The sequence below is a fragment of the Gekko japonicus genome, unplaced genomic scaffold (assembly GCF_001447785.1).
Source record: "Gekko japonicus isolate JY-2015 unplaced genomic scaffold, Gekko_japonicus_V1.1 scaffold689, whole genome shotgun sequence".
Classification (NCBI taxonomy): domain Eukaryota; kingdom Metazoa; phylum Chordata; class Lepidosauria; order Squamata; family Gekkonidae; genus Gekko; species Gekko japonicus.
Genome location: NW_015174862.1, coordinates 737,453 through 764,923, shown reverse-complemented (window position 1 = coordinate 764,923; position 27,471 = coordinate 737,453). Strand labels below are relative to the sequence as shown.

The 27,471-nt window shown below is 44.0% G+C and overlaps 1 protein-coding gene across 1 annotated transcript in view; it reads right to left on the bottom strand.

Moving 5' to 3' along the window:
- The window catches only part of DGKI (diacylglycerol kinase iota), a 383,828-nt gene that overhangs the window by 49,238 nt on the left and 307,119 nt on the right, over window positions 1–27,471 (bottom strand). The window contains exons 26-29 of the mRNA XM_015424707.1: window positions 26,746–26,786; window positions 23,982–24,109; window positions 22,751–22,876; window positions 3,191–3,216 (exon numbers count right to left, since the gene is read on the bottom strand). Of these exons, the coding sequence (XP_015280193.1) occupies window positions 3,191–3,216; window positions 22,751–22,876; window positions 23,982–24,109; window positions 26,746–26,786 (321 nt within the window). The remainder of the gene's footprint in view (window positions 1–3,190; window positions 3,217–22,750; window positions 22,877–23,981; window positions 24,110–26,745; window positions 26,787–27,471) is intronic.

Genomic DNA, 27,471 nt, shown 5'->3' with positions numbered 1-27,471 from the left:
GGAAACGTTCTTCCTTCTAGTTCCTGTTTGGTGGACGAGGGGCTCGAAGACGACTGGGAAGCCTACAGGGGATAAGCCCCTCCCTGCCTGGATCATAGCCCAGAGCCGACCCTGTGAAGGAGGGTGGAGCTTATCCCAAGCGTGAGGACTGTCCCACTCCTGAACCACCAAGAAAGGAAGCTTCATGGTAAGTGAAAGAAACCTTCAAGTCTTCAGCGTGGACGGCAGGTTCAAGTGAGAGTACAGGTGGGACTCCTGTTACCAGAGACTCCATAAGCAATCCAGGCCACTATTGACCGTGGTGGAGAGCCAGGAGGTTAGCAGTACTGGTGGCCAGTCCTGAGGAGGAGGGCTGGAGTTTCTCTCCACAACAGGAGGGGGGAAAGCAAATCCTGGCCTGAGACCACAACCCACTACAGAGGTAGAGAGGGTGCGTGGGTAGGGACAGAGGAACTGCATTTTTATCCTGTTTACTTTCTGTGCCCCAGCTGTGTTGAAGTGCCTGTGTGTATTTTCTGTGCCCAATATGTATATAGTTAAATAAATCTTCCTTTCTGAGTTTAAAAAGCCTGGTGTGCCTTAACCACAGGGTCCTTCCTGTTCTACACGTTACCAGGGGCAAAGGGAGGCCAGGGAACACAAACGGGCCCAAATTGGAGGGTTTGCCAACTCTCCAGGGGGTGCCCAAAGATCGAGGTACCCACTTCCGAAGGTGGGGAATTTAGCCAAAGGGGTCTCACTGTCTCTCAAGGATGGCGGTAACTCAATTCAGTGAGTGGTGGCAGCGGTAACGAAGAGAAATAGTCCCACCAGGCAGGGTGGGAAGGCCAAAACGGGGGCTTGCGAGCCACAGAATGGCAGCTCAGTCTCCCAGGGCTGAGGGCGGGTCCCCATTTCGCCACACGGTACATGGGTCAAGGAGCTATAAGGTTCTGGAGCAGAGCTAGTTGATCTTTTCTGGGCCAAGGTCATTCTTATCTGCTCTGCCCCTTGACTGTTGCTCCCTGAACCATTTGCTTCTTCCTTTTTTTGTCTCTCTCCTCTTTAACATTCACAGTGACAAGTGAGAACAGTGGGAAGGGAACTGAACTGAGATTTATGCTATTTTTTATGTATATGTACTACAACACAAGTCTCCATCCCATGACATCACTGTATCCCACCCATGATATCCTCAGGCCCTGCCTAATGAATCTCGGGATTTGGAGCAGTCAACCTGCGATTATATCCACCTTCATTTTATACATGCATCCTCCCCATAAAAGGCCACTAATTTTCTAGCCTCCTCCACCACCACCTTCATTCTATGATTTGTGGATAATTGGGGGGGGTTTAGTAGGCAGACCCCTCCTCTTACTGAGGGGTAGTTTGCACACAAACACTCTTCATTTAGTAACTCCCCAGGGTCACACATGCCATGCAGTCTAATCAAAAATGACACAAAATGGATGCCAGTCTGATAGGCCAGAGAGACATGCCTGGGCACAGAATCTGGAAGATGTAATGTCAAGGTGTCCGACCCCGCTGTGACCATCCTCCCCAACCTAAAAGTTATGCATTGGTCAGAACAATGGGATTCCCTGAATAGGTTGCCTCAACCCAAATTAACCTCGAACCTAATCCTATCAACTACCAGACCTCAGTTTCCCCTTCCCATGCCTATCTTTCGATAGCAACACTTAACATCAATATCTTTCCCATCCAATACAATGGTGGGGTCATCAAACAGCACTTTTCAGTTCAGTCACACAACATTAGCCACCACAGTTTGTTCTGGATGAAGCAATCAGAGTTTCGCCCAAATCACTGTTCATCTCAGGAAAAACTCATCAGGAGTATTGTTTTGGGGCACCCACATCACCCTGCCCCAGAGAGAATTTTCCCTATAACTGGGCTTTCCAGACCCTCAGTTGTGTGTGTATTCTCCTGGATCCAGACCTCATGCCCCATACACAGGTCATTTCATCCTTGCTCTTCCGTGGACTTTGTCTAGATAGGTAAATATCATCTTTATCCCCATTACTCTCTTTTATCTTTGTTAGCCTTGGATGTGTGATATGCTTTTCCATTCTCTTTAAATAAAATCTGTTTTAAATTTAATTTGGACTGCTTTATTTCACGAGTTCTCAAGGGAAAAATCCCCATAAATGCTGATGTAGATCTCAATTGTTATCCCCTCTTGCAAGCTCTGTCTCCAATTATGCTAACTCCCTCCAATTTATTCAGAGACCCCTCCCAACATGGGTAACAGGTGGACTGGGATGAGGAAAATTACCTTGGAAAAGGGCCCTGCCTCCCAGCCCTCCCCGGGCCTATCACCTCCTAAGGAGGGAGGGAAAGGCAGCCTGCCTACCCAGCAAGCGAACTGTTTCCAAGCCCTGGGTAGCCCTCAGGTATGCTAGATGCTGCCTCTCCCAGGCTGCACAGACCTCAGGCATGCCTGGTACCATTTTTTCTGGGCTGTATAGGCCTTGGGCATGCTGAGCACTGACTCACCCTGGACATGTGGACCTCAGGTGTGCTGGATGTCAACTCCCCCAGGATGCACAGGCCTTGAGTGGGCTGGGCACCAACTCTCCTGGGACAAATTGACCTTGAGCAGTCCAGTTGCAGTCTTCCCTGGGCTATGTGGGCCTTTGGTAGACCAGGTTTCACCCCCTTTGGGGCATGTAGGTCAGGTGCCAGCTACCCTGTGCAGGCTCTTTTTGCCAGGTATGGGTGAGAGGCCATTGGCCTACCAGAAGAAGTCCCAGTGGCTATAATGGCCAATTTGCCTGGGTGGATAATAGTTTTTCTGTAATTTACAGGGAGCTACACAAGTGACTAAGAATACACATGGAACACTTAAAACATTTTTTAAAAGCCATATACATTCTAAATACTATTATCGAGAACTTCTTCCATTAAGTAAGCGTTCCAGATAATGGAGACCACCGATAATATCCCATCTATTTTACAGATCAAAACTCAATCTTATTACTGGGTGCAATTGTAAAAGAGCTGCATTATAGGCTGGGCTGAGCTGAACATGACAAATGTCCACTTGAGTCACACAAGAATAATACATGACCACATCATGGGCTGATTAATTCCCACATTCAAAAAGGACACTATTCATACTTCGTTTTCCAAGTTGTTCTTGGTTTCCATATTTATTTCATCATCAAAAGCAATACATATGGATTCTTACCTTCATCTTCTGCAGAAACTGGAGGCCTGGAAATAAATGACAAAGGTCAATCAATCTTTTTGTAAGATGAAAAGACAACACAGTTCATTGAAACTTGTAGGGACAGTTTTCTCTGTGAGGCAAGCCCGGAGATTTATGTTCCCACAGAAAGATAAGGGAAGTTGTGTGCAAGGTGGTACTGGTAAACATCTCCTGACTTCTCACCGTGAGAAGAGACTTGGCGAAGGTGGGGTTCAGATAAGAAGGTGGGCTGTCTGCACAACACATTCCTGTTATCATAGCTCACAGTAGTATGCTTGTAACTTTCAATATACATGGAAGGAGAGAAGGGGGGAGAAAGGGGGAAGCTAAGCTTAATAAAAACGCTGCGAAGTGAGAGCGCTTCAGACAGCTTCTGCAGTGTCTCGTGTCTTTCTTGAACCCTCAACCCTTCGGAAGCTGTAGTGATTTCTGCAAGAACATTAAGTACAGGAGAATTCAAATGATGCTGAACATTCCCTCAAGTTATATTACAGGTTATAACTGGTGGTCAGCTTCCATTCTAGATGCATCATTACCTCTAAAATCTTTGTGTCAAATTGAATCTTCTGAAACAACCATTGTGGTTCTAGAACACTGGGAGGATTACTAATTATCAGACTAATCTACATCGAAGGGGTTTTATGCAATAATTGAAATCAGTATCAAACACTGAAAAAAGGTGAAAGAAACAACCAACAGCTGTAGTTGTAAAGGTTGCCCATGGACCATGATGATAAACAAAAACAAAAAAAGGTGATTGGGGTACAAAGTAGATTACAACTGAAACAGCCTCAGCAAGTGCTGAAATAGTACTCTTATAATAACCAAGATGAGAGAAATAAGAGTTAGTTTATTGACTCACTTCCTTGCCATACAAAGGAATATCAGTTCCACAAGTCTTAATTGTCCCCCACTCAACTTTTGGTTAATGCAGGTCTATCAAAAACTAACCAAAACAGAAAAGGCTGAAAAAATGATAAGAAATTGATATATATATTCCAAAGTGCACTAAAACTCTACTTTAAAAACATAGGCACATTCCACCCTTGATGCAGCAAATATCTGGACTAAAAATCCCTGAATCTATGTAACATGATTCAATTAAATATCTCTAGGTTAAAAGCCTTGAACTAATAAAACAGGACATACAATTGTCAGTTAAAAGTTGCCAGTTAAGAACATAAGAACATAAGAGATGCCAATGTTGGATCAGGCCAAAGGCCCATCCAGTCCAACACTCTGTATCACACAGTGGCCAGAAATACCAGTGCCATCAGGAGGTCCACCAGTGGGGCCAGGACATTAGAAGCCCTCCCACTGCTGACCTCCCCAAGCACCAAGATGACAGAGCATCACTTGCTCTGTTAAAGGCTGATACATAAATGCACACTCCGAGAGTTTTGATAGCCATGGCTAGAAGGAGTTATTACATCTGCATTCCCTGGATGTGAGTGCTTAAAAACCTAAGAAAACATTTTATACAGCCTAATTCTTTTGCCACACAGAATATTTGGAATGCAGAGTTTAGCAGGGAATGAGATTGTTCTTTGGTGCTACCTTCCACTAGGTTCCCATCCCTACGGTTTACTGAAGAGCTGGAGGACATGAAGGAGATTGGGAAATGAGTTTGGGCAAAGGGAACTGTCCTCCTAGGCAGGCACAGGTGTTTCTGGATTGGTTTTTAATATCGTTTTAATGTACTGTGTGTCTTTTCAGATGCTTATTTTTATCTTGTAGCCACTTCCCTTGAATCCTGAAATAAATGGAGGATGACAGGAGTATAAATGTTTTAAACATCTAGCATGACCACAGCAGAAGACTCATTCTGAATCTGATCAGCATTCCATACAGCCTGTTTCCAGGCGCAAGTAGTGGCCGTGATCTTTTCCCCCTGCCTCCACTGTAGCTGTGCTTCTGAAACTTAATTCTGATCCAGCAGAAGAACAACCTGGAGTTCACTGGAATTCTTTTGTTTGGCTCTTTGCTGGTAAAATTGATCATGTGAGGCCCAACTCCAATGCCCACTGGTGGAAAACCCTATATCTGCAGAGTTGAAAGTATCAACATTTGTCAGATTGCTCACATGAACACTTGAAGCCAACTGCTATTGAACCAAACCATTGACCTATCAAGGTCAGTAATATCTACTTTGGCAGTGGCTCTCCAGAGTCCCAGATAGGGGTCTTTCACGTAACTTACCACATGATCCTTTTAACTGTTGGTGCTAGGGATTGAAACTGGGTAATTCTGAATATAAAGCAGAGGCTTTACCATTGAACTACGGACTCTTCCCCCCTCTGTTGTTGTTAGGCTGCTTGGCAAACTGGATCCTTGACCATTATGGCTGGTAAAGTCCAGTGAACAAGAACTAGAAGGCCTAGCTAATACTTCTTCAGTATAAGAAAATTTCCCTTGACATTTTAAAAAAAGCAGTGGTTCAACCACTACTGAACATTTTTCCTTAGCTAAGGAAGATTTGGCCAACTTTAGACGAGTTTTGAAAATTAATTTTCAAGGCAAGAAAACTGACCCTGAATCCAGACAAGATGCTAGATGGAAATGCTGAAATTTTGAATGCGATTGATTTTCCCATAATTGATGGGATGAGCTCAGATGAAGAGCTGATGTTATGTCAGATCCTGGCATCCTTTCTGAGAAGTAAACAGGATTTGTTGCTAAGAATACCTTTCCCACATCTGCACTAAGTGCATAGCCTCTCATCCTTTTTTGACTGGCTTCACCTTGATACATTGGATCCACCTTCTGTACTTTCTGTAACTTCCATGTTTGACTACTGCCATGTGGTCTGTATGGGGCTGCCTTTGAAGACAATTAAAATATTTAGGTGAACTACTGTGCATTTGTACCCTGTTGATGGCTGATATATCCGTACACTTCCTAAACTGCATCAGTTACCGTGGCTGCCCATTTGCTTCCAGATTTATTTCAAGGTTTTGGTTTTAAAATAATCTTTAAAGCCCTTCATGGCCTGAGGACTGCATACTGCCCCATGTGTAGTTATGTGACAGCTGAGTTTGGGACAACAAGCACTGTTTCAGGTTTCATCAGTGTATTAAATAAAAATGGTGGCAGTAAGAAGTAGGCAATTTTTGTTGCTGAACCCTTCTTTTTGAAACTACCTCTCTGAAGAGGTGTGAAAACTCACATCCCTTATGACACTTTACAACCCCTCTTTAGAGTAATTCTCTGACATGCAGCTTGAATGGATTTGGCATGCCCCATAACACTGCAGGAAAGTAGGGTTGCCAACCTCCAGGTGGTACCTGGAAATCTCCCAGAATTACAATTGATCTCTAGACAACACAATAGAGATCCCCTGGAATTATATCCTGCTCAGCTCTCTTCTCAGGCTTTGCCCCCAACTCTCCAGGAATCCCTGACCCAGAGTTGGCAACCATACAGGAAGGTAAACATATAATTAAATGGACTTGACCGTTGTTCCTGTTCAATATTGGCTTCTAGGACTGGGCTTCCTTTGTGCATCATCAGTTGGAAGATGCAGAGAGACCAATACAGAGTGCCTAACTAATAAACACCACTGGAAAGTATCCTAGTGCTGCTTCTCCATCCCTCTCCATAGCCTTCCCCAGCCCCTCTGGGTTCCTCTCTCTCATGCTCTACCTCAAGCTGACTTCTGCTACCCCAGAATTTCGACTGCTGCCTCTGTCTCCTCTGCCTCCTCAGCTTTGGAGGCTACTAGGGATTACGCAGCTGCCACCCAGACCTCTTCCTCCGCCCAGATTCTCTCAATCTCAGCACAACCCCTCAAAAGTCAATCCATATCTTACCTGGAGCTCTAATTTGCAAAAACAAAATGTAAGAACTGCTTTGCTCTATCAGGCCAAAGATACATTTACAAGCAAATGTTGATGTAGTCCAGAATTTTTTTTTCTCCACCAGCTTCCCCACGTCCAGGCCCAACATACTCTAGCCCATCCATCACACAGACACTTACGGCTACTAGCTGCTGATTGACCTGTCTTCCCTGAATTTATCTAATCTTTTCTTTCAAGACATCTAAGTTATCATTACAATAATCCAGTGGAAATGAACTCCATTAGGTTCATTGTGTGTTGCATGAAGATAATACACATAGGAGTGCTCAAGAGACAGGCACGGCTTCCAGTCTGAGATTTGGCAACTGTAAAACTACAGCTCTGCCTCATCTATTGGCATCCCCCCCCACCTCCAGTCAATGCAGCAACATCAGTGTATAGCCGTTATATAACACAGGAGAACTTACAGAATCACTGAAGCAAGTCAGAGGCACCCTGTAAACACAAGAACTCAGAAATGGAGAACCATGCTGAGATACTACTTCAGCTAATAACTTCCTCTATCGCTCATAAGCCATGTTTTGGAAGAGAGTTTGTCAACTCTCCCTTGTACATTTTCTTTTGTTTTGCTGCTTGTGAAGATCAGAAGAAAGAGGAGGCATGTTATGAGTTATTAACCCCGTTTGCTTATGAGAACAAGGTATCTATGGGCTTCCTGCTGTTGCGGTACAATGGCAGAAGGGGTAGCTAACCACTGGCCCTTGCAGCTACTGAAATTAAAAAAAAAACTATTAACTTTGCAGTCATTTGCAAGTGTTTCCTTTAGCATCTTTTAATATGTCTCTATAGCATTACTATCACAGCAAGACAGGTAGAGATAATCAGCTTTGCATTTGAAAAGATGAGAAGTGGGGGAAACCCCATGGTAAGTAACACTAACAAAATTATAACGTGTACACTCTTGATAGTACAATGTGCCCCTGTCAAAGACTACTGTAGAGATTCTACACATCTTGCCATGAACATGTTTGACTGCCAGATTTACCATGCTCAGAAAAAAGGCAATCAGATGTCAGCCAATCACTCGATCTGTTCGTTTCATGCCAAACAGCCATGAAGTCCTGCCAAACTGGTTTGCATTGGGTTTTCCCAAAACTGGACATGTGCAAAGACTCTGTTGATTCAAACAGATCAGCAGCCATTAGCATCACTAAGGACTACTTAGCCAAACACTGAAGAATAAGGTTTTACTGAAACACAGCATTTATTGATGACTGATGTATATGACTTGTCTATTTAAACAATTGCCTCCTGCATGGAAGTTAAGCAGCGGGGTGGGGGTGGGGAGAGCAAAACGCAATCAGGCTGTGTGAGAACATGCTTGTATGAAAAGCCAATTGTGCTGCACTGCATGGTTAGCAAGGAACAGTGAAACCACCTACTGGACGTCCACAAACAGATCGTCGAACTGTCGGACCAATCACTGAAAAATCAGGTCTCTGTTTGCAACTGGCGAACAGGATGCCACCAAAACCGGAGGGTGTTTAACCTTCTCTACTCTACTGTACTGTAAACCTGTTGAATGTCCTATTCAGGGTCCCAGTGGTAAGAAGCTCGAGCAAGAGCTTGGAACTTGATGTGCAGCAAACAGAAAATACCACTCTAGACTGACTAGAGAAAAACAAGAAGTCACACTCTCAGTACTTGCACTAGGGCCTGGCCAATGCAGACAGAGGCTTCATACGCTGGTCCCAGGCCAGGGTCACCAGAAGAGTGGGGTGCAGGGGGGCTGGACTAGATGATCATTGGGATCCCTGCCAGCCCTATGTTTCTACTGCTTACCAGTCAAAGAAGTCCATTGTCCTTTCTCTATTTGCAGAGGGCTCTAAGTCCCAAGTGCACACAACCCATCATAATTCACTAGGCTAGTTTCCAGCCTCAGACACTGAATGAGTGCCTGACAGAATCCACAGCAAGTAGGCTCGAACTAAAAGCTCTGTTTTCCAAAAGGCCCTCAACTAAAGGTCATTTCTGACCAAAGTAGTTTTAATCTTAGAATAAAATCTTCTCCAGCCAGACACTTCCAGATGTTTTCAAGAACATCTTCTTAGTCTGCTGGAGGCTTGAGGGCTGAGAGAGAAGGCAGCACAGGAATGTATTTGCACAGAAGGGATTTGCAATGCAGAACTTGGTGGATGAGATGTGAAGACTCATGGAAATTCAACCAGCCTCCTCCAGGCACATTCTAATTCCAGAAATTCCAGCAACTGGGTACATTATTCATAAAGACAAAAGCCTCTAGAGAAATGTCAAGCTGATGTAAAGCAGCTATTTTTACCAATAACTATGTAACTGAAACCCTCTTCTATCCAGACTACTTTAAAGCAAGCCTTTTTGAATTACTGTAAATCCACTAGGTCATATTGCTCTCTTCTTCTTTGTTATGCCATTCTGCATACTCACTAATTTACTTTGAAAGGATTTTTGCTAGGGAACCAGCCAAGGAAAAGAGAAAGTGTTGTCCTAAGCAGAGTTACTCCCTTCTAAGCCTAGTGACTTCAACGGAATTAGAAGGGTGCAACTCTGCTCGGGATGGCATTGTAATTTGGGGAGGGGGAGAGAAAAGTCTCTGTGCAACTTAGCACCAAATGAGACATCATCCCATCCACAAGTCAGTCCTGTGGACATCGCCATTTTTGAGGTGAATTTGGGGCATTTAAGATGCAGCACTCAGAAAAAATGGTATGAAGAGAAATACTTATGCCTCTTCCTGTACACCACAATCCCAGTTATAACTGCATACAATTGGTAAGCACATAACTCCAGAACAGGCCTATAGCCAGAAAAATTTTGGTGGGGGGGCACTGCCCCCTATGTGACTATACAAATTCCAGAAGTAACATAGGCATGGGGGGCCACCTCCTTTCTCAAAATTTAGGCCCGCTGTGGAAGCTGGAAGACCCAGCAAAGCCACGCCTCTCCCTCCCCTCTTTCTCAGCTGCAGCCCAGCAACTTCAGGAGGGGAGGGAGCCAGCAGAAGGGGGGAGAGACATGGCCTCACTGGGTCCCCTGGCTTCCACAGTCAACTTCTCAAAGTTGAAAAGTCAGCTGCGGAAGCTGGAAGACCCAGCAAGGCTGCACATCTCCCTTACCTCCTGCTGAGCTGCAGCAAGGTACCTCCCTCACTCTCCCATCCTTGGCCCCTCCCCAGTCCTCTGGCCCCCTCAGCCTGGCCAGTCTCAACTGAGGGCTGCTCGGTGGCGTGACTCTTCCCCCCACCCCGCTTAAAGGCACCACGTATGTCATGCTACGTGTCACAGGGGAGGGAGCCGGGACAGGAAGGGGAGGGGCAGTGCACACTTGGAAGGGGCTGCCACCCCAAGAGCCCCATGGCTACGAGCCTGCTCCAGACCATATCTGTGAACACATGAACTGGCCCTCAGCCATAGTACCAAGAGATATTCCCAGGCAACAGCTAGTAAAGAAAAAGAATAACCAGTACTAAAGATGAAGGCCATGACCAAAGGAAGTTTGATGAAGCGCTTACATTTTGCAGAGCAATATCATTTTTATTATTTATTTGTTTGCTTATTTATTAATATATTTTCCTGCCATTCTTCATGGTCAAGGCAGCTTACAATAATAGTTAAAAACATTTTTGTTACCCCCCCCCAAAGTAAACTCCAAGTCTCTCTCCCCCCCCTTAAAAGATGTCTGTTGTTCAAACCCCTTCAAAAGCCCTGGCAAACAGTCAGGCCTGAAGATCTCCAAGGAGGGGGGCCCTCACCTCTTCCAAGAGCCCATTCCACAGAGCCAGAGCCATGATGAAAAAGACCCAGGCTCTAGTCAATGCCAGATGGGCCACCCTATGTGGAAGAATAGCCAATAGATGGCAGCCTGATGGCCGTAGTTGGCATACAGGGACATAGTTAGCATACAGGGTCTGGAGTTGGCATACAGGGTCTGGAGGTTGTGGTGAGATGGTTAAAACAGAGCCAACTGAAACTGAATCCAGGAAAGATGGAGGTTCTGTGGCTGGGCTGGGGAAAGCCTTGATTAGGTTGCTGGCTGGCTCTTGAGGGTGTGCCTCTATCACTGGCACAGACCATCAGGAGCCTGGGCATGACTCTGGATTCTTCCTTATCCATGGAATCCCAGGTTGTGAAAGTTGCCAACCTGGCGTTTTGCCAGGATATAGGGCTGCCAAGTGGGGGCGGGGACGGGTAAACCCCCGCTTTGGAGGCCCAATTTCCACCGCCGTGGAATTGGGCCCCGAAGCGCAGCAACTACGTCGATCACGTTGGGGGCATGGCCCCGATCGTCAGAGGGAAAACTCTATGGTTTTTCCTCCGACGATCGGGGCCACGTCCTCAACGTGATCGACGTCGCGCATCACTTCTGGTGACGTTCTGGCGGCACGCACGCGCACACAGATCCAGGCAAGGCTTCCCCGCCGGTAAGTACTTTACACTTGGCAACCCTACCAGGATAGGCAGCAGGCTCCTTACCCAGGGCTGTCAAGGTGGCCCAACAAGCCAGCCTCAGCATGTATGTTGAAATTTCCAAACAGAAGCATCCTTGGGGTCCTCAGCACCAAGGTCAACACCACCTCCTGCTGGTAAACTAGGCTGATGGTACAACAGCAGGATTCCTAATTTGTTTGTGGTGTCCAACACAAGGTACATACAATCAAAGCTAGTCTCTCTGCACCAGATGTCTAGTGATTTAATACAAGGACAAATCTTTTGGAAGATTATTTTTAAAATATCTGGTATATCACAAACACACCCTTTGGAGTCAGATGTGATGGGCACAGGAATGAGATCCCAAGAAGAATGCAATGCACCTGCAGACTTACAGGCCCATGTTGGGCTATACTTTATCCATATTCTGAATATTGTCCAAGGGATACGTCTCCAGTGGGGGGAAATGAAAAGCCCTATTATCATACCTTTAAAACTAACAGTTTTATTGTTGCAAAAACATGTTACTACAGAATAGCTTATGCCGCAATAAATTCTCCGGTCTTCAAGGTTTCATAAGTCTCCTTTCTGCTGGTGGTGTAACAGACTAATACGTTTCCTCCAAGCTGTTCCATGGTTTCAAAAACTTGATCACTTCTTCCCTTCTGGCCAGGGAAGCCAGCAGCAATAACATCTAGCAAGCAGCAGCAGCACCAAAACTAAAGAGAACACTGCACAAATCCTATAAAATCCCTTTTGATAAAGAAACTCTAGCTATTTGTTTGCCAGTTTCCAAATGCCATTCTGAGATTGCTGGTAGCATCAGGATGCAGCAATTTAGGTTGTGCAACTTTAGCTTTTTTATTAAATTCTTTGATTTGGACTTTCCTGGCATTTTCCTAACTTGCCTCTTCTTCAGACTCCATCTGTACACATAACCACTGTAACAGATTGGTCTGCAGTAGTGGCCAATGTTGAAAACCTCAGAAGTATACTGTGGAATTGAAATTGCACATTAAAAAGAAAGGGCAGTGGTTCTGGTGTGTTTCTCCCTCTGCTTCTTGGGCCATATCTCACATGAGTTCAGTATTTTTTAATTATTTTTTCCCTCCATGCTATCTTTTTAGATTTAGTTTTTCTACCCAAATTTTGATCCAAGTTAGAGAAGTGAAACAAAGAGTCAGCCTTGAAGTTCTAGTGCCACCTAGAGGGCTTCCTAAAACTAAGCAAAAAGAAGGCATGAGGAAGACTAAAGCAGAATAGAATTAAGTAAAAATAAGCAGACCACACAATAATTTGTGTTCTATTTCAAGAGGAATGCAAATGTATTCATATTAACCAGAGCCTCATTTTCTTTTGGGAAAATCATAAATTCAATTAAATTTCAACCCAGTTTATTTATAAATCAGAATCTACTAGTAAAGGTTTCCCTGAACTGTATCACTTCAGACTTCAGGGTTATGGGTAGACATGGTCATGAACTGGAAAAATGCTGAACCACAACCCAAACTACAAACGTAATTGAACTGGGAGGTTTGTTCACAAACCAAACTGGTTTGTGGTTCGTGGCCTCGCAAACCCTTGCAGCCTGCTCTCTGCTGCTAAGCTGTTTTTGTGGCTTTCACAAGGAACAGAAAGCAGGGGGTTAAAGGGACTCAGAGTCCCTTTAAACTCCTACTTTCTGCTCTGTCCATTAACCACATGAACTGCTTTAAAAGTTCGTAGAAGTTTGTGATAGACCCATCACAAACTTTCGTTCGTGAACCATAAACTGAGTGAGTACACAAATGCTGGACTGCATGAACAACAAATGCTAGTTCTAATTCTATATAGCAGTTATTTTTGTGAGAGTACACAGCAGGTGGGATGAGAAGAGAGGCTTTAAAATTTGGGGGGAGGAGAAAAGTGAATCAGACTTCAAGGAGGAAAAAGGTAAACAAGGGTAAAGAAATAAACAAAGCCTGAACAAGAAATCTAGACAGTTGAAGATTATTCTGCCTACCTCTTAATTTACCATCACAGGGGGGAAGTTTTAAACACGGGGTGAGACCATGTGTGTAGCACTCCTTTTATTTTCCTTTGCTCAGATGTTGTTAGTCCGCTGTAGCTCAACTGTATACTTTGTCTTTTTGGAACCAAAGATAACTAAGGTTATTGTTCTCTTTTCTCTGAAACTGGTCTCTGCACCCACTTATAGATGCCCAACTCAATTCACACTTACCAATATACAAAGAAAATATAGATACCTACCTGGGCTTGGATAACGTGTTAAAGTATGATCTCCAGGGTTTCTCACTGCATGATTCTGAGTAGAAGGATTATGATTAATTTAAAGAGAGGGTCTAGGTTATCAGTTACCAGACAAATATACCCAACCTGTTACTGGAAGTGAAATGAGTCTTTCATGTGTTGGGGCAGGGATGAAATTATGGTTAATAGCCCAGCACTCCCCAGTAGAAGAGGTTTAAGAGGTGGGGATATGCAAATAGGCATAGTCCCCATACCACTTTAACTGCAAACCTGAAAGTGATATCCTTGTGTCAGAGCAATGCTCTAGGATGGCTTTACCATAGAGTTTGGGGGGAATCGTAGAACATCATAAGAATGCCATGTTGGAAGTGACATCATGGCACCGAAGTGATGCATATTTCCCTCCCATATTCTCCCTACCACTCTAGGGAGCAGTGGTGAACAACCAGGACAGCCATCTCAAAGGTAGCAGAGATCTCGCAGCCCTAGATGAAATAAAGTTGGAGAGATGAATTCCACGTTGAGGTCTAGAGGCTTGAGAACTCCAGGATAAGGTGTCTGTGGGGACCACTTCACTATCCCTTGTGCAAACAGGCACAGAAGCCCGTGTCGGTCCTATGACATCACATGCTCAACATTACCAGATTAGTTCTTTAATTTACTAGGAAAGGTCCTGCTGGACCACAGCCCTGGAGAGCCACTGGCAGCTGGAACCAAGCAGGGCTGAGTGGCTGTGGCAACAATGGGAGGGGCTGTGGCTCACTGGCAGAGCATCTTCTTGGTATGCAGAAGGTCCCAGGTTCAGTCCCCGACATCTCCAGTTAAAAGGACTAGGTAGGGGGTGATGTGAAAAGCCTTTGCTGGAGAACCTGGAGAGCTGCTGCCAGTCTGAGTACACAATACTGACTTGATGGACCAAGGGTCTGATTCAGTATAAGGCTGTGTTCAGTGTTCACGTGTTCAGTGGCAACAGGTGTAGCCTGCATGTGTTGCCGTTGTTGTTGCAGCCTAGGTCCAAGCTGAATGGACGGTGCTGCCACCACAGGGACTGCTTGGCTCTATTTGTTCCAGGACTGTTATAGCATCCCAACCTGCTTGTGCCTCCACAAAGACTGAGGGTGCTTGAGGAAGCACAGATTCTGAGGTTAAGAGAAGGGTACCTCTTAAGGCAAAGTGAGCTGGTCAAGGCCTGGGCCATCCATTAGTCACTCTTAAGTCAACAGAATGTGGGATTTTAGCTGGCATTATGTGCACGAGCATGGTGCTTGGAGGTGATGGTACCTCCACTGGGTTAACTGAAGTGAAGTCTCTTTTGTTTGTGGAGATGTACAGTAATAGATTTGCTATCCAGCATGTATTTACTTACTTTATTTATTGCCTGCCTTTCCCACTGAGATCCAAGGTAGATCACAGAATCAAGGCAATGTGTTTCTGTAGCAAGAACTATGCAGTTGGAATTGGGGATACCAGCTAATCAGATGTGCCAAATCTTCAAGTTCATTGCTTTGCCCCAGCCCCTACAGAGAGGAATCTACAGTGACCCACTCTTGGGAAGGCTATGGCAACAACCCCCATGCCTGGTGGGACCCTTCCCTCTGAAACACAGAACCGGCCTACGCAGCAGGCAAGGCATGCTGAGGGGAGGATGTCAACTGGCAGTGCCAGCTATTAGAATGGCAATAGCCAGGGGCATCCAGCTGGGTGGCTGGAGGAGCAGGTGTGGGGCATGCACCCTCTTAAAGACAAGAAGGAGGAGGGTTGGATCTGTACCCTGTCCTTCACTTGGAGTCTCGGATTGGCTTACAATCTCCTTTCCCTTCCTCTCTCCATAACAGACACCCTGTGAGGTAGGTGGGGCTGAGAGAGCTCTGAGAGAATTGCTCTTGAGAGAACAGCTCTGAGAGAACTGTGACTGGCCCAAGGTCACCCAGCTGGTTGCATGTGGAGCAGTGGGGAATCAAACCCGGTTCTCCAGATTAGTGTTCACCCCTCTTAACCACTACACCAAACTGGCTCTACACTATACTAGCGTAGTCTTAAATACTACACCAAACACAGGGATATGGCAGCTGAGGGAGAGGAACTTGCAGGGTAGGCGATGCTGGTTAACTGAGCATTCTGAGTAATCAAGTGCTGGATAACAACACTTGGACTGTACTATGTAATATGAGACTGACAATGAAGGGCATACAACAGCATTCTTCCTGTCTCTGGGCTTCCTGGAGGTAGCTGGTTGGTCCCTGTGTGAACAGAATGCTGGATTAGATAGGCCTTTGGCTCTTCTTATGTCCTGGCTCTTCTTATGTCCTTAGCAGAATAGCGTTTTAGTGGATGTCTCGGTTCAACAGTACTACATTTTTTAAAATGTACTGAAAAGGCCTCACTGTAAAAATCTAAAATACTGCATTGTTCAGTTTGGATATTTAAAAAGGGAGCCCAGAGGGAGGAAAACAACCCAATAACCAGTATCAAAAATGACAGAGAGAAAGAGGAAAGCCACAATTTTCCATTGTAAAACCAGGCCCTGGGACATCAAAAACCTAAAGGCAGACAGGTGGCAAGGTGAAGATAACAAACTTCCTCCAGCACGGTATTACCCCAAGGGTATGTGGGAGAAGCCACTCAAGACTTGTAGCTATACCTGCTTTCTTCACTTATCAGAACACTGGGTAGGGGCAAAATAGTTCCTGAGTGTTTTGCTTAGAAATTCAGGTTCATGAATAGCCCCTACAGTCCTTAAACTGTGCAACCTATATTGTTGAGGTGATTAGTTGAGCACTGAGAGCCAGCATGGTTAAGAGCGACAGACTCTCTCAGCCCACCTACCTCACAAGGTAGGTGTCTGCTGTGGGGAGAGGAAGGAAGGGAGATTGTAAGCCTCTTTGAGACTCCTGAGGATAGAGAAAAGCAGGGTTTGAAAACCAACTCTTCTTCCTCTAACACAGGGCTTTTCCCTGGGGGAACACACGAGAACGGAGTTCTGGAACCTCTTTGACAAAATTCTTTTTAAAATGTTTAAAAGTTCATGAGTTTTCGGCATACAGATTGAAAACTTCATTTCCCTCTTGAGAGTTCTGGCACCTCATTTTCAAATAAAATAAAATAAAGTAAAAAAGCCCTGCTCTAACAGACCAATGGTCTGACTCAGTATAAGGGAGCTGCATGTGTTCGTGGCTGATAATGAACATGGGCACGCAGAGGTCAGCAAGGATCAGCAAAGCTACTTCATACACTTGCACCATTTGCTTGACATTTTTTTTAAAGGCTTTTACGGTATGTGTGGCGAAGATGCATGTCCACAGAGAATCTTCTTTCCAGATTTAAACCCATTTGGGGATAGGTCCTCTGAAAGGAGATAATCCATATATTCCTTGTTCTACCATTCCTTTATGAGAGCCAGCGTGGTATAGTGGTTCAGAGTGATAGATTCTAATCTGGAGAACTGGGTTTGATTCCCCACTCCTCCACAGGAAGCCTGCTGAATGACCTTGGACCAGTCACAGTTCTCTCAGAACTCTTTCAGCCCCATTTACCTCACAAGGTGACTGCTGTGGGAAGAGGAAGGAAAGGTTATTGTAAATCTCTTTCAGACTCTTTAAGGTAAAAAAGCAGGGTAATAAAAAGCCACTCGTTTTCTGAAGAAGAAGAAATTGAGTGTTTTCTAGTATCAGTGTATATATATACACACACACCACGCCAAATCTGCAAAGATCCAACTATGGACCACCAACAGCCCCTTGTTTAACAACTCGTGTCTGACAAGCAAGCTTTGACTCTCGAAAGTTTATACCCTGAAACTCTTGTTGGTCTCTAAGGCCCTACTGTACTCCCATCTAACTGTTTCACTACAATAAATGAAATCCAGGCAACTCACTAACAGAAGCACATACTTATCTACATTCATCTGCCTTGAATCTAGATTTTAACCCTTGAAATGGAAGACCATCATACAAATCATAATAGCCACTGTCTGACTCGTTCATTCTTTCCTTTCACGCAGCACAACTCTGTTCTTTGTCAGCTCTTACAGCTCAGGTGAAATGATGAGATAAACCAAAGGGGGAAAGGAGGCTGAAAGGCTGATTCTGAGTGAATGTAATCTAAATTAAACAATTCCCTTGATTAAGGAGGAGGGGAGAAAACAGATACCATTGTGTGCAGAAAAGAGATGCACACCACTATATCTACCCATGTCAACACTGGCTTTGTCTCTAAACATGTTGAAATTATTGTAGAAGGTATTCCACTTTCAAAACTTTTATTTGTTTGCTGGCAATACAGGCAGCGCATTTAAAATCTAAGGTGGAGCAAAACATGCCTCTTCCAAAGCAGGCGGTGTTCATAGCCAATCAAGAATCCATTTTTCTCCTCAGAAGGAATCCCAAAAAGAAATTGGAGGCTGGGTTGTATGGATTTCATGTCAAAAAAGAGGAGGGAGGAATACAGGCAGGGAAGACGAGGGAGGGAGGGAGGGAAGGAGGGAGGGAGGTGGTGCTAGTTAACAGCTCGCTTGTTTGGGGGATGCCAATTTGTAATCTCTTGGCATGTGGGTGCATTTTGTGTGTCACTACCTGCCAGAGCAATTTGTCAGCAGGGTGAATTTTCTCAACTACGTGTCAGGTGCAGAGATGCTACAAAAACATAATTAAGAACCTCTGTTTCTACGAGGAAGAAGGAGAAAGAACAATCCCGCTTCCTCCTATTAGAATTATAAAAAATTATTCACTCAACAGGAAGGTGGGGAGGAACCCAACATTAAATCGCCTCCTGTACTTTCATCACATATAGAAAAGACCAGAAATGTTCCTTACCAGAAGCACCTGCTTTTATTTAGCCCCTTTGCAACCCCATCCCTAAACAATGGGACGGGGAGTAGAAACCCTAATTCAGGGGGAACCGTATTTGCATAGGACTTGTGTATGCAAGCGGGACTGTGCTTCATCTATTGTTTCATTTTACTTTTTACAGCAGAACAAAAAGGGACAACGCTGCAGAAGTCCATTTCAAGCCAGGGCGATGCCATTAAGCACAACCATCTTCCAGAAAGGCCTTTTCTGGCTGTATTAAAGAGAAATGTGCACATCACCCATACTCTGCCCCCAAGCAGTCTGGGTGGAGAAGGGAGAAGGGATCTTGCTCCTGGGGCCAATCCACACAATCTGAGTGGCATGCTGAGAATGTAGGTTATGAGGAGTTCACTGTGCAAGCGCTCACCACGATTTTAGCTAACAGCCTCAATTCCCATTTACTGTGCCACTGGTAAGGTGCCAGAATGACAGCACAGAAATACAGGTGGAGACGTGAGCTAGGCACATGGAAGAAGTGGCCCAGAGATAGCTGGGTCTGTGGTGAGACTCTCTCTTCTTCTGAGAGGTTGAGAGGACCAACTAGACACATGCATCTCACAACATCACCCCTCCTGAGGGCCCAGACCACCGCCAGCGGAGAGCAGGGTCGTGCTAGCCTGGTGAGTGCTTCAAAGACAAGTTCCCAAAGGCCACAAAGACTTCTGTGAGAAATGGAACTGTCATCACAGCTGAGGTCACATGCTCTTTGAGCTCTACAGACGTTGCTCAAGCTCAGGAACACTAAGTTAAGCCTAGCACTTACCTGGGATCTCCAAGCCAAACTAGACATATATTGGGACTTATGTGCAGGGTCAAGAGGGCCATTTAACCAGAGTCTCAAGGTCAAAGGGGACCTCCAATTTAAGCACGTGTTAACTTGGGGGGCATTTAAGTTTTGGCAAATTTTGTAATTTCTCACTTTTTTGATGCTGTATTTATTTTTATGTGCCATCATTTTAAAATAACGACAACACCACCAATACCAACAACAACAATAATAATAATTTTATGGCTGTGGTTGCCAACTTTCAGGTGGGACCGGGAGATCTCCCAAAATCACAACTGATCTCTAGATTATAGAGATCAGTTCATCTGGAGAAAATGGCTGCTTTGGAAGGTATTGTGTATGGCATTATACCCGCTGGGGTCCCCCTTCTTCCCAGACTTCACCCTCCCCAGCATCTATGCCTAAATCGCTAGAAATTTTCCAACTCAAAATCGGCAACCCATTTGTTTGTTTGTTTGTTTGTTATAGTCCTGCCCTATCCTGCAAGCGGGCTCAGGGTGGCTGACAACACGTAATAAAACAATAACAATTCATAATAACATAAAACATTTCCTCAGAATAAATATTTCAGTGCTTGGATTAGGGGCCTAAAAGCTGGAAGTAGCCCAACCTGAGAGAGTCTGGTTCCATGTTTGGTTTTTAAATGTTAATTCTGAAGTACATGGGGCCCAGATTTGGATTGGGACCACAGGGAGAAGAAACTTAAGCCTCATTTCCCCCCATGCTATTTTCCCAACCCAAAATGGCCCTAGGAAGCTACTGTTTGGCTTGTTGGGGAAATGCGAATGTAGATTCCCCACTGGAGCTGTTACGAGACAGGAAAATGGTGGTGAGGGAAAGACTTTAGCCACCTTTCCCCACATAACACCCTCTCAGTCTGAAGTGAGCCCCTGTGCAGTTGACAATTAATTTCTTTAAATTGCCGGGAGCTCTAAACATGAACTAGCATAAGTCTGGTTTGGCCCTCACATTCCAAGATGACTCAAGGATTCCTTAATTCAGATCAGCTCTAGTATTTATCTCAGCTAGTATTTATTTGAATTTTTAGGTTTGGAATTAAGGACACATTGTGGTCTGGTTATGTTTAATATTGTGTCCTTTTAGCTTCACTGTGCAAATCTCAAAGCTCCTCCACTATATAAGAATCTACCAGGCTACTTCATATATCCAGTGAAGTAGGTTTAAGTCTATGAAATATCATGGCATACAACATTTGTTATCTGTTCGTGTATAAGGTCCCTACCCATAAATTTTGCTTTCCGAGGAAGAAAATTCACCTGGCACACCCATGGTGGCTAACCCTCACCCCAAAAAAACTATTATATGTTTATTCAGCCCTTCCAAGGAAGTCAGAGTAGCACACATGGTTCTCTTGTCTCTCATTTTACCCTTACAACCACCCTGTCAGGTAGGTCGGGCTGAGAAGAGCGATTTATCCAGGGTTACCCAATGAGATTCATGGTTGAGAGGGGATTTGAACTTGGGTGTCTAGTCTGACTCACTAACCCCTATATCACACAGGCTCCCGATATAAAAATATAATAATAAACTTGATAAATGGTATGTATGAATCACAATAGTGGTGAAAAATCATACTAAGCTAAGTAATTGACAATTTACTGTCCTTTAGGGGTACCCCAAATCTGCTTCCCAACAAGAGTTGCTTCACATTTCTTAATATTAGTGTCATCCTGGCTGTTACAATGCTTTTGTTGTCTCCTACAGGACAGAACCAAGAACAGAACCAAAAGATTGAGTTGAAAATGAGATAATTGGAAGATAATCAAAATTGAGTATATTGTACTAAATCAGAAATACCAATGGTGAAGGGGAACTCTAGCAAACCCATGTAATCCCAAAAGACAGCTCATAAATGAGTGTCAAAAGGTATGATGTATTACATTTCTAAAAGTCACTTGCCACAAACTGATTCTGGAACGAAGTCAAGTGAATTCTTGTTAATGCATTGGGATTCAACATAGCTATGCAAATGCTTGGAATGGGATTTCTCCATGGCATTACTGGATTATCTTGTAGACCTGCAGAGCTCACAATGAACTATAGTGCTAGTGTGAGTATGCAACACACAATCTGACCTACCCACATGTGAAGTTTATTTCAGCTGCTACTGTCAACACATCAAACCCACTCAGGCAAAAGGAGCATGGTAGTAACTAAACCATAGTGTTAACCTTTCAACTGACACTCGGGTTCAATAATAAGCTTGTCTTTTCTCGTTTTTCCTCTTCCTCACCCAGAGCTGTAACACAACCCAAACATCAGCTTTCATAGTTGCTCTCCCTCTATTTTTAATGTTTATTTTCCTATTTGCTGGGGAGGTGGGGTGTCTAATCCTCTCAAAGTATCTCAAACTAATACAGGAGAAAACCAAGTCCAGCGCCCACTTAGAACCACCTAAATTTATCATACAGAAGCATCAATGCTCAATGGTTTCCATCATGGTAGTGACTAAGCACATTATGTGAATGCATTCAAAGACAGCTCATATCTCTCTGCCCCTAATTTCTCAGAGGGGAAGGATCATGTCAGCCTTTCATTTAGACAGTTACATCACAGGCTAGACCTTGAAAGCATGGTGGGAAATGCACAAGCATTTATTCCTCTCTACCACATACACAAAACAGTCACTTTAGAAGCATGCATGAACTGGGCCAGAGATTTACCAACTATACCCAGGTTTTTGTGTGACTTTGTCACTGTGAATTAAATATTGCATTCATTTGTGGAACTAATTCCACTACACCATTTACATTAGTACAATACATTACATGTATCTGAAGGACCATCTTCTCCTATGTGTTCTTGCCCAGGAATTAAGATCACAGGGAGAGCCTTTCCTGACTCTCCCCAAAATCAAAGAAGCTCATCTGGTGGGCACAGGAGAGACGGCCTTTTCAGTGGCAGCTCCACGATTGTGGAACAACCTGCCCAAGGAGGTGTGACTGGCCCTCTCAGCTCAAGATGTTTTTAATTAGTACTGCATTTGATTAAAGCAGTCCTAAACTGTGATTTTTAAATGTTGATTTTATGTATTTTTATGTACTCTCTGTTATGTATTTTATGTATATTGTAAGCTGCCTTGGGCTCCATTAAGGAGAAAAAGGCAGCTAATAAATATTTTAGATAAATTTAAAAAATAACTAACTAAATAAATATTGTTCTTAAAAGGTTCTGTAGTCCCAATGGTATCATGAAAGGCATTCAAAGACGAGATCAGTATGCAGTGTAACTATATGAGGCATGGCAATGAAAAGATCCAAGAGTGCAGGTCAACAGGAGATTGTATCAAATGCATTGTAAAAAAGCAGGTAAAGAATTGCCTTTGGTGATGGTAGCAATGCAGCACCAAGCAGATAAATGCAGAGTGCTCTTACTGCAGCATGTGCGTCTGGCTGGCCTCCTTTTGTTTTTCAGGTACCTCGTAGTGTGGGGACATCTTCCCTAGGCCACTATCACTCAGCATGCGCTTTCGGACAGCGGGGTTCCACCGATCTGACATTCTGGGGAGGGGGAAAATCCAGAACAAAAACACTGAAATGTCTCGATCAGCATCTTTTGTACCTTTCTGCTCCATGTATTATTCACAGCTCTTCTTATTTATTTACTAAATTTATATTCCGCCTTTCTGCCCTTGCGAGGGCCACTGTGGTGGCTAACAAATTAAAATATAAATAAAAATCACATCTGAAAATTATTTAAAACTAACCCTTCTACACACCAAAAAAACCCCCACAGACATCATTAAAACAATTAAAACCAGTGCTAAAATCCATAAAAAAGACATTAAAACATTGGTCAGGAAGGAGGGATCACTGAGGCAATGCAAAACAAAACAAGACGGCAGAAGAAGGGGACAGATGAATCTCCTTGGCAAGAGAGTTCCAGAGTTTTGTTGCCAGAGTTTCGTTGACTCAGAAGGCCCTCTCCCAGGATGCAACCATCCTGATTTCAGAAGGTGGGGGCATTCGAAACAGGGCCTTCAAAAATGACCATAACGGTCGGGAGGGTTCATAAAGGAGCAGGCAGTCCTTCAGGTATGTTGGCTTCAAACTACAAAGGGCCTTCACAGGCCATACTTTAGACACCCCAGGCATCTGAAGCTACCCAGGGGCAACCCAAGAAAGGGCCTTCCCAGTTGTGGCACCAAAACGTTGGTATTCCCTCCCCAGGAGAACGTCTCCATCTCCTATTACTGTCTTCCACCAGCAGGTGAAAACATGTGTGTGTGTGTGCTTTTTAATGTTTGAAATGTTTTAATGTTTGCTGCCTTGGGGACCCTGAACTGGATGAAAAGGCAGCATAGAAATGTTTTAAATAAACACATAATAAAATAAACTAGCCATATGATGCAAATAATCACCATGCGAACTACTCAGCAACTTTACGGAAATGGCAACTATCCCAGTCTGAGGCAAGAAAGGCAGCTGTACACAAAGGAAGGACCCAGAGTGGGGTTTTAACCCTGTGTCATCACATTTTCATGCCCTCTTCAAAACTGCAAATACAGGAAAGCTGCCATCTGGTGAAGCTCTCAGTGCATGCCAAGAGGGGAAATGGAGAGATTTAAAATTCCAGATGTTATCAAAGGAATGAAAAGGTACTTACCCAGAGGCCTGCTCTACGACCAGATCAGGCATGCCTGGAGGTGTTCCTGCAGACTGAGTTGCTACCAGCTCTGGGTCCAGGATAAAAATCTCGTCCTGCGAAATTTCTGTCACAAAATGTAAATGTTCCTGCAAGCAAAGGCAGTAAAGGCAGCAAGCATTCAATCATTTAATATCGTTTGCCAAAAACGTATTTATTTATTTATTTCATTGGACTTTCAGCCCTTCCTCCCCTGCACAGCAGGCTCAGGGTGGGTTACAACATTCCAGAACATACAAAGATTTAAAATAAAATACTGTTCATAAAAAAAACTGTTACAGTACAATATAAATATATCAAAACCCTTACGAGGCACCAGCTAAAGAATTTAATGAAGGGGATGACATTCCAGATTATGCATAGCTGCAGGGGCTGAACCCAAATTCCAGAGTTTAAGGCAATACGATCCTTTATCATGGGAATGGTGGTTGCTAGGAAAGACTTGGAAAACCCTGCACACACCAACTGCCTGTCTATCTGGTCAGCCCTGACCAACAACACACCACAAAGACCACCCAAGTGCTACTCGAGTTGAAGGCGGAGGCCATGGCTCAGTGGTAGAGCATCTGCTTTGTAAGCAGAAATCCTAGGTTCAGTCTTCAACAACTCTGATTTAAAAAGGGATCAGATAGTAGGCAATGTGAGAGGCCAGTGCCTGAGACCATGGAGTAGACCTTGATAGACCAATGGCCTGACTCAACATAAGGCAGTTTCATGTGTTCACCACTCAGCTTTGGGCAGAAAAGAAGACTATATTTTTTCAGAGTTACCAAATGATACAGAAAATGAATCTTGTACATAATGGCAGGTGGACATGCATAGCTAGCCAGTGGCCACAGGATCCAGCATGCCCAGAATTTTCAACTGACCACTATGAGTTGAATAGCAACCACTGGATCCAGCCAATATGTTGCAAATAGACAGAGATATTTGTTTTCAAATTTCTGCTAAGGTTGAGCAACCTTGAGCCAGTCAGAATCTTTCAGGCTCAGTTTCCTATCTGTCAAATGAGATGAGATGCCACTTGTTGTTATGAAGATGAAATACATAGTGATTCTGAACTAGCTGATTGACTAAGGCTGCACATCTATCGCTATGTCATTGGTGGTAAGTTCCTCTGAATTCAGTGGAATTAGCCTCCATTAAAATAAGCAGAGGATTGAACCATGTAACTTCTGTGCAACAGAATTAGACAAAGCTGCAATTAGATTTCAAAACACTTCCCACTGTGCACAAGGTCACGCTGCTGTCATTTGGCAACTTACCATAAGTCAGTCATTTTGCAGAAAGGGTTTGGGGGGGTGCCTTTTTGTGGAAACCAAGACTCATATATGGCTATGCAAAGTTTTAAAAAAATGTCCCAATAGGCAATAAACATAAACATACATTTAGTTGGTGAGTTGCTGCTTCATAGACATAGACTGGCATTCAATATACAAGTTCAAAGAGAATTGCTTGCATGTTTGCAAAATTTTCACTGAGCATCCACCAAACATGGTTTATGTCCTAGATTTCTCACAAACATTGTCTGTATGTGGAAGCTTTGTGAATATTTTGTGCAGGTCTATAACAACCACCATAATTTCTCAGAGTTATATTATCTCATATACAGAGGATTAGGATTTCAGAAGGGTTGTCAACAGGAAGAGGAGATAAACACTATGGCTTTTTTTAATGCAGCTGTTTCTAGTACTAAAAGATAAGCAAGAAGAGAGTAGGACGTTGAACTCTTAGACAACGCACTGGTTTTGCCTGTAAGGCACATCAAATCCTCCTTGCTATAAATGTTCTTAGACTTTAGTTGGTTGCCCTGTGACAACTTAGAGAGGAATTTTTAATATTCAATTCATACTCTACTACACGTAAAAATAAATAAGAAATCAAACCTATGATTAAGATAATGCTTGGGAGCAGCTTGGTTTTTGTATTTGAAGATCCAATATTTAACCAATGGCTCCCATGTTTCCTCAATGTTTCTATCAAAACAGGAAGATAGCTTGTTCCATTGGTCCCATCTTGCCCAATATTGTCTACCGTGACTGTCAGTAGCTCTCCCGGACCTCAGGCACAGAAAGGTCTTTCCCACTATCTGCTACTTGAAAATCCTTCAACTCAAGAAGTCAGCAATGGAACCTGGGATTTTCCTCATGCAACACCTATTCCTTGGTGGTGGAAAGTGCTGTCAAGACACAGCTGACTTATGGCAACCCCACAGGCTTTACAAGGCAAGACACGTTCAGAGGTGGTTTGCCATTGCCTGCCTTCACATCACTGCCCTGGTATTCCTTGGAGGTCTCCCATCCAGATACTAGCCAGGGCCGACTATGCTTAGCTTCCGAGATCTAACAAAATCGGACTAGCCTGGGTCATCCAGGTCAGGGTGCATATTCCCTACCACTGAGCTATTGGCCCTAAGTTCTCCTTGAGGACCCTGATTGTGCAGATACGAATGTTTCCAATCAATCAATCAATCAATCAAAAAGTTCTAAGTCATGACATGTATATATTGTGAATTGATCTGTATACATCATGTCCCAGAGTTTCAGTGCAGCCTTTCATGAGACAGCAGCAGAAAATTAAAATGATAAAATTGACAGCAGGATTCACACAGGGTAGCCTGAGGATAATTTGATAGCATCTTCAGCACAATGGTCAATATCCAACCCTGCACAACTACCATAATCTTTTAAAAGGACTGCTACATACACAAAAGATTGAGACTTACCTGAGATCTGTCGATGCGGTAAAAGCGATCAGCAGAAGTTGCTGAAAGTATAGACAATGGAAATTTATTTTTAAAAAAGGTCCAACTAAAAAAAATGCAAATGCTTCTACATTTTTCATTTATTAATTTAGCAGCAATCCTAGCATGACAAAACTTTTTAATGCATATATTGGGGGGTTTTCCCCTCTCTCCCCCCAGAGCTGGTAAAAGATACAAGCAGATAAAACCTATTGAGATCCTGAGGCAGTTGCTATGTATGAGAAGTCATATCCCAGGACTTCTGGTTTATGGCAACACGCTGGCGGATGCATCTCCCAGGGATGTGATCTGCACACCAGTGGATAGGAGGGGGGCGATGGGTCATCACCCCCCCGGAGCCTTGGCAAAAGACTCCTAGCCATGGGGCTTTTGAGGGGCAACCTCTTCACCCAACAGTCATGCCGCTGAGTGTCCGTATGGATCTAGAGCCACTGACCGGGACAAGTGTCAGAGATAGAGCGTTTTAAACGTGTTCCAAGCGAGGTCGTATGACCAACAATGAACAGTGAGTCAAGTTAAAGTGAAGACGGGAATATAAAAAGAAAGCTCCCCCTGGGAATGGCGAGAGAAGCGAGCTGGGGAAGGGGCCCTCCCATACGCATGAATTAAGAAACGATATACCAAGGGGGGAGCGGAAGCAAAAGCGTTGAAATCTGTTTTGAGAGACTTACCAGAGCATGGATAGGC